General features: G+C 39.5%; 1 protein-coding gene across 1 annotated transcript; it reads left to right on the top strand.

Annotated features, from left to right (window-relative positions):
- Positions 1-571: 571 nt before the first annotated feature.
- On the top strand, positions 572-6,507 carry trappc3 (trafficking protein particle complex subunit 3). The gene is made up of 5 exons (XM_061059791.1): positions 572-747; positions 2,270-2,367; positions 3,828-3,927; positions 5,044-5,226; positions 5,807-6,507. The coding sequence occupies exons 1-5, from the start codon at positions 706-708 to the stop codon at positions 5,924-5,926; spliced, it is 543 nt and encodes a 180-aa protein (XP_060915774.1). The 5' UTR covers positions 572-705; the 3' UTR covers positions 5,927-6,507.
- Positions 6,508-7,685: the final 1,178 nt, after the last annotated feature.

The following is a 7,685-nucleotide window of genomic DNA, read 5'->3' as shown; positions in this document are numbered from 1 at the left end:
CGCGCACACAAACATCCTTAAACACGCACACTTTTCATTTACATATTAAGAAAAACCAAAAGTATTATCAGATTTAAAAGTAACACTATTTAAAGTGTGTTTCTCGATTTGTAAAAAGAGTAGCTGGTATTGTGACTTATCTTACTATCAATTCATTTCATAGACTGTAGGCCTTTAAGAAAATGAAACTACGCCACCATGTGGTCAACCATGAGAAGGTACCAGAAGGACAGTCTCACGTTGTCCCCCTCCAAAACGCGAGACGGCGATAAAACAACGTGCAAAGAGGAAAACAGCCGAGAAAAGGTGAGACAGATGCCTAAACGTGAAGCTAGATACGCTTATACCGGAATCACCATTTATTTCCCTTCAACGTAAAGTGTTTAATATGTTTCTGCTTTAAAAATACATTTCGTATGCAAGAAAATTAAATCAACAATAAGGTAAATTTATTCATGTTAGTAGTATTTATCTCGGACGTTGTTTATCGTGGTTCTCTGTGTTTTATATTATTTAGGAATATTTCACAATCAAACTTTTAATTTACACGATAACCGGAAGTGACGCTTTGAATCTAGCTGGCTTGACGTGTACGGAAGTGCGTGACTGAACTGGTGATTACGGAAATATCTGCTCAACCAGAATAAAATAAATAAAGGATTAATATCGCGTCGCCACCTGTGTAATCCTGTAACACTGTCCACAATGTCCAGGCAATCCAACCGAACGACAGACAGCAAGAAGATGGTAGGCGACTCCCGCAGGATTAATGACAGCCAAACATAGCTACACCAGCTAGCACAATGCTAATGCCGAACAGCTAACAATTCAACTTGCGACCTAATGTTTCTGTGAACTAGACTGCATGTCATTTCCTTCTGTGTGTCTCATGAGCTTTGCTAGATGTATGAAAAGCATTTCAACCAGTGTAATGTGGCGTTATTCAATATTTACGGCCTTGTAAACAAGTGCAGTGAGTCGTAGCCTCCAAGCTAAATATCTAGCATCCTCAGTTGAACATTATCCCCTCTTTACATCCCAGATAACTTAAAACACTTTACATCCCAGATAACTTAAAACACCTTAAATAAAAAAAATGATGCGATTACAGAAAACATTGCCAAACGAAAAGTTACATAAATCAACATAGCTACTGACCGAATTGCTCTGTAATACAAGATAACACGAACACAGCCGAAACACCACCAAGTTCATTAAAACATAATTTATAAATCATAGCATATGACACATATCAGTAAACTTGTGAAGCTTTGGGTCTGTTTTTGTTTGAGCTATTACAATTTCAGAAAAGACACAACTGTTATTGTGACTACAAGTGAATAGTATACAAAGTGTAAGAAGTAAAGTTTTATAACAAACCTGCACATAAACTGCTTACTTTAATTCAAATAAAAAAAATTAAAAAAAAAACTTTATTTGTCCCCGGGGGGCAATTCAAAGGCACACAGAGCAGTAAATTAACAACAGTGCAAGTAAACGAAACATTTTAACCTAAATATAAAGTGTCAATTTAAATACAACTTAAAGCTTAAACTTAACTTAAAAATACAAAATATAAAAGAGTAGATATAAGTGGACAGTGATCGGACTAACAGATGTAAACAGATGTAACCAGAACTATGTGCAGTAAACAAGAAATAAATATATATATACAGAACTATGTGCAAGTAGGCTAAATACTAAATGATAAGTTATAAGGTGCATGGTGAATAATGGAACAACAGAACTAATATAAACAATATAACTTTAAAGGTAAATATTAGATAAATAAAGTGACCGTAGTGCAATGATGGATAAGAAACAACAGGAATAAAGTAACCAGAACTGTATGAATACTGATATAAAATGGATAGAATAAAGTGATGTAGTGCATGAGACCAGATAAAGGGGGTTTAGACTTTCCTTTTTAGAACCATGAGCAGTCCATAGCATGGACCATCAGACTTCCTGTAGCCTGTGATGGTGTTTATAATAATAAGCATAGGAGAGGCACCTACTTCTTAAAAAGTGTGGATCATGATGATAACATTTTACTGCCAAGATCCCATCTATTTTTGTTAATTATTGAGGGTGACTTGAGTCATTAAGATTATGGAAAGAATCAGATATATAACTTGACATTTAACCTGATCTGTTTTTTATAAAAAGAAACAACAACAACCTCCAACTGATTACTTCCAAATAGATGTACATAAATATTGAGAGCTTTGGTATTTTAAGAGAATGTTGTTGTTTTTCTGTTTTGTAGAACTCAGAGCTGTTCACGCTGACCTATGGAGCCCTCGTCACCCAGCTGTGTAAAGACTACGAGAATGACGAGGAAGTCAATAAACAACTGGACAAGATGTAAAAAAAAAACAACCTTATATTCTGTCATTACCTGTGTTTATGTTCAGATTATCCCATGTATTATCTTTGCTTCATTAAATGCATAGGTCTTGTACTTATCATGAGGTCTGGTGGTGTCCTGAGGCAAGACGTGATGTAAAAAGAATGACGCAGAAGTGTCAGGTGAAGCAACAGAGTCCGCTTTGCGACACTGTAATGAGAATATTTGCGTTTATATCAATGCTATGTGTAGGTTGACAGAATAACAATATCAACAGAAGAGCGGGGAAGAACAAACTGGTGAACAGAAAGCAGTTTAATTACACGCACGGAGGTCTTAGATGTCGCATGCATTCAGTCAACAGACATGCACTGATCGATGAGAAAAAAAAGTCTCCACCCTCTCCCGCTCGCTCAAGGTGATCTCTCCTGATAGAATCCTGCTGCGTTCTTACATCGGCTCACTCTGACTACATGCAGAAAAAATACCAAGGGGCTGGCAGGAAAAACTCTGGGACACAGTCCGAGTTAAAAAAATTCAGCTGTTTGCGTTCACACATGCAGCTCACCCCAAAACTTAAGGAGAATATATCAGCAAGTGTGAAAGCACTACTATACTACTGTATGTGTGTAATTTATCACTGTAGTCACTGAAAACACAGGGATCATAGTAATGTATTAAATGGATGTTTAAATGTTACTGATTTCTGTGCATTAATAAGCGGTACACCATCTGCACAAATTGAAATGTCAAAGTTTGCCCTTTGCTTGTTTAACCAAGAGGAAAGTAAAGATATATCTGGCCTCTCTACCTTTAACCCACACCTTCACACTTCTGCTGGGCTCTCCTCTCAACATCACTTGACACTACTATGCAGAGAGCTGACATAATCAGGTTTGATTTCTACCACTTCTGTGTCAGAGGTTCCACCTAAGGTCTTGGTATTTCTAAAAATGTTTAAAGTCCTTTGAAGCAGAGACTACAGTCATGTTTTTTTTTTTTTTTTTAAAGCGAGAACATTTCTTTGGAAGGTACTGCTGGAAACGTTTTTTTTTTTCCACAAAATAAGATTAAGAAAAATAGATGGGTAAAAAAAAAAAAAAAAAAAAAAAAAGTCATAACATCCTTTTAACGCTGACAGGACTTTGGCCTGGATGTACTTTGCTTTTCTGGTTGTGGAGCAACCCTAAGCTCTCTCCAAGCTAATCATGATGAGGGTTGTCTCATCTGGCCTTAGAAGGTAGTGAGTCTGATGTGCCCACTCTGCGCGTCGCAAGCTAACTCGTCCGAGGCACGCCATTTTTGGGGCTGGGACGCATCAGTTGTCTTCAGATCCTCTCGTTAGGATACGTTGCCATGGCTTTTCTATCATGATTATCAGCATCTGCCAAGTGAATGACCTTAAGATGTGTTGGAACATTTGCAACCCTCTATATCTCTGCTAACATTTTTCATTTGTGTTTTTTCCTCTCATAAGGGGTTATAACATCGGAGTGCGTCTGATCGAGGACTTCCTGGCACGCTCCAGCATCGGCAGGTGTCAGGATTTCCGAGAAACGGCGGATGTCATCGCTAAGGTAATTGGAAGGTTTGCGGGCCAACCAGAGCATGACCGTGGACTTTTTCCCAAGACTGAGGCAGGAAGAAGGACGACAGGAAAAGAAAGCTTAGAACGAATGATTGTGATGAAACATCCTAACCCCTAGATGAGGTTCAGAAGAGAAGGATGTAGGGGGGAGGTGGGGGGGAAACTGATGTTTTTGACTCAGTCCAAGTGTGCATCCTAATAAACCTGAGTACAAGATCACATTCGTCATTGCCTTTTAGAGGCTGACAGTTCTAATCTTCAAAAGGTGAGGATTCACACATGTGGAATGCAGTCTTCTCCCTCAGAGCACATTTAGTGACCTGTGTCACTGTTCAGGTACTTTTAGTTTGATTTTAATGCATGTATGCACCTGATTGTGTTTAGTACCCCAGCTGTTTCTGCAGCTCGCTCATGGAGTCGTTCCACAGATGTAACCCCACACTAGCTCAGGGACCTGGCTCGTGGTCATAGAGAGAAGGGCCGTGTCTGTAAACCGAGGACCACTGAGGGACAGCGGTTCGTATGGCCCTGCTTGAGGATATCACGTGACCCTTTAGCTAACTCAGAAACCACCACCCGTCCTTCATCGGTTCAATAAAAATGAAGGAGGTCTGTTGTATGTTCTGAAAAACATTTTTTCAAACTACCTTATCATTTCACTTATAAGCAGAAATAGAAAATCTGCCTAGTGCCTGTGAATATTTTCACTGGAGCGCCTACACTTTCTCTAATTTGAGATGATTTTGAGAAAGCATGCAAACCCTCCTGTGACAAATCACAGGAGTGCTGCAGAGGAAAGGAAGCAGGAGACAAGAGTTCTCAGATTTCAGGTGTGTGCAGGTATTCATTTAATGTTTGCCTGGCGTGAAGCAATGTGAAGTTTGCATTAAAAGCTGTAGGAACATCTGAGTTATAGTCATGAGGATGGTTAGTGCCTCTGTTTTTCACATGTTCACTGGTTTGCTGATGAACATTTAGTTACATGCGTGTGCGCTGAGTAAATCATCATAAATAGTTATCAATATAAGCTGACATATTCTTACACCTGTTTTGTCCTAAGTCCTGCCCTCATTTGTTTTTCATCCACTCCTCTCTGTGCTGTTAGGTTGCCTTTAAGATGTACCTGGGGGTCACCCCGAGTGTGACTAACTGGAGCCCAGCAGGGGACGAGTTCTCCCTCATCCTTGAGAACAACCCACTTGTGGACTTCGTGGAGCTGCCGGATAACCACAGCACGCTGGTTTACTCAAACCTGCTGTGTGGAGTCCTCAGAGGAGCCCTGGAGATGGTAGGGTCAAGAGAAATACTCATTTCAAAGAGACATTTTAAATATGTACAAGATCCATATTGACAAAGTCTACCTTTACTCACATTACGTAAAGGTTAGTAAAGTGTATTTATGTGGCACCTTCCAAGAGCAGACGCTACACAGTGCTTCACAATAAAATAAGTCAAAGAACAATAAAAGTCTAAACAGATGGGTCTTTAACTGCTTTTTAAAAATGTCAACCGAGTTCACAGTTCTCAGTTCTCAGTTCCAGTGGTACCCAGTTCCAAGTTTAGGAGCAAAAACCTGAAAAGCACTCTCCTTAAGTTTAAGTTTACTGCAAGGAAACACCAGCAGACCCTTATCAGGAGACCTCAGAGGCCTGCTGGTGTTACACGGCTTCAAAAAGTTCTTCCATATAAGAAAGTGCTTGACCATGCTACCAGCTTAGCGGCAGCATTTTGGATCGCTTGTAGGCGGTCCAACGACGTGATGCCAAGACATGTGAAAAGAGAATTACAGTAATCAATCGTCCATCAAATTCATCAAGAAAAGAACCGTTTGTGTGAATAAAAAGTGAACAAATCTGATTCTGTTTCAGGTCCAGATGGCTGTGGATGTGAAATTTTCTCAGGACACTCTGAGAGGGGACAATGTGACGGAAATCCGCATGAAGTTTATCAAGAGGATCGAAGAAAATCTCCCTGCAGGAGATGAGTGATAGAAACAACCAAACAAAAAAAAAAAACACTGAAAGGATGAGTCGGCAAAACTAAGAACATCATGATGAGCGGTAAATTAGGCAGACAGCTGTTTACTTTTCCCTGCAACCTCACTTGTCTGAAATGATTGAAAAAACACTCCTCAATTTTCTAACATCGTTACCGCCCATGATTTGCTGAAGAAGACCAGGAGTTAGAAGATACTATGGAGATGTTCTGAGAATAAAAAAAACAACCTATACACCATTGAAACACAGATTATCACACGGACACCTTAGGTGGACATAAGGTTTCTTGGCAGATCTCTGTGTTTATGACTGAGGGAAAAACATCTAAATATAACAGCTGTTGCTGTTAAGGAGAGCAGATTTATTTTTTAGTTGATAAAAGAAAAGCCTTTTTATTTGGCAATGTATAAAATGTCTTCTGTTTTTGTGTGTTTCAAGGCTGGAAAACCTGAAAATGTAATGATTTATGTTTTTTTTTTTCTTTTAATGAAATAACCCTTCACTGCTGCCAATTATAAGGCATGTTAATTTATGTTGTCGGATATGTCAAATAAAGTTGAAATATTTGATATGATTCTTTTTTCATGTTTGTGAGAGTGGAGAGCCTTGACATGTACCTGTAGGGCAACTTGGAAGAGTTGTAACCAGCCACGTTACACACACACACACACACACACACACACTGTGTCCTCTGTAGCACCTTGTCAGCTCTGCTTCAGTGTACTGTGGGAGCGTTAGTCCTTTTGATTACCGCAGCCGCTCTGCAAAGGCAAAACAATAACAGGCCTAATGCCTCTCTTATGTTTGTTCAGGGTTCATGGAAGTGATTTGCATGCTTCAGTGTGTGCGTGCGTGCTAGCTTGTGCGTTTAAAAAACCCCCCCCAAAAAACTCTGCTTGGTTCTGGTTGTCACACCTGTGAATGGTTTTACCCAGAAGTAACGAACAGAACGTCTCATTGAGAGACCCTGCTGCACACCTCGTCAATAACTGGAAACACAGGTGGCCTTTCACAAACACATGCACACACAAATCAAACCCTGCTCTTTCTTTAGAAGCAATCATCTGGCCTGGACACAACTAAAACATTTGCAATGTTTTTCTAATTCGTGGTCTTTTTTTTTTTTTTTTTTTTTTGTCTTGTTATTGTGTAACCTTACAATAACATTTGTACCAAACTCACGACTCTGCTGAAAGCACTTTAGAGGATGAGATTGTTAGATAGGGATTTCCTTTTGGAAAAATCTGTCAGCTATTAGCTGCTGGAAACCTCCAGGCTCTACACATCCTATTTTATAGCTGCTATTACATGAACCCATTTCTGCTTTTACAGTTTTGAGAACTCAGCCACTTGATGTTAAGTTCCCCTAAAAGCCACCAGAGGTTGCTGTGTACATTGAGTTCCTCTGCTGGAGGCCGGATCGTTCCCAATATAAGGCTTAAGTAAGGTAGTTTTTAGCATTTTTTGGCCAAAGATGGGTACTGTGGGAGAAAAACATTCCCTTATTTGTAGGAGTAAAGAACAGAGCTGCCAGAAAACATAAATAAAAGGTTTGTTTTAAGATCAGGAATATGGGAAGAGCAAAGAATTTGCAGCAGTTGAGTTGAGTGGTCCTTTGCCGGGTTGTCTTTCGCTTTGATTTGGCTGGAGATTAGACAAACGATGACAACATGTACTCTTTGTAGTGTATAATCCTGGGAAAGATGTATGACGGTGGGATTCTTTTGTATTATTCACTGTCTTAAGCTCC

The sequence above is a fragment of the Labrus mixtus genome, chromosome 16 (assembly GCF_963584025.1).
Source record: "Labrus mixtus chromosome 16, fLabMix1.1, whole genome shotgun sequence".
Lineage (NCBI taxonomy): Eukaryota > Metazoa > Chordata > Actinopteri > Labriformes > Labridae > Labrus > Labrus mixtus.
The sequence above is the reverse complement of the archived record's forward strand: the minus strand, read 5'-3'. Positions and strand labels throughout refer to the sequence as shown.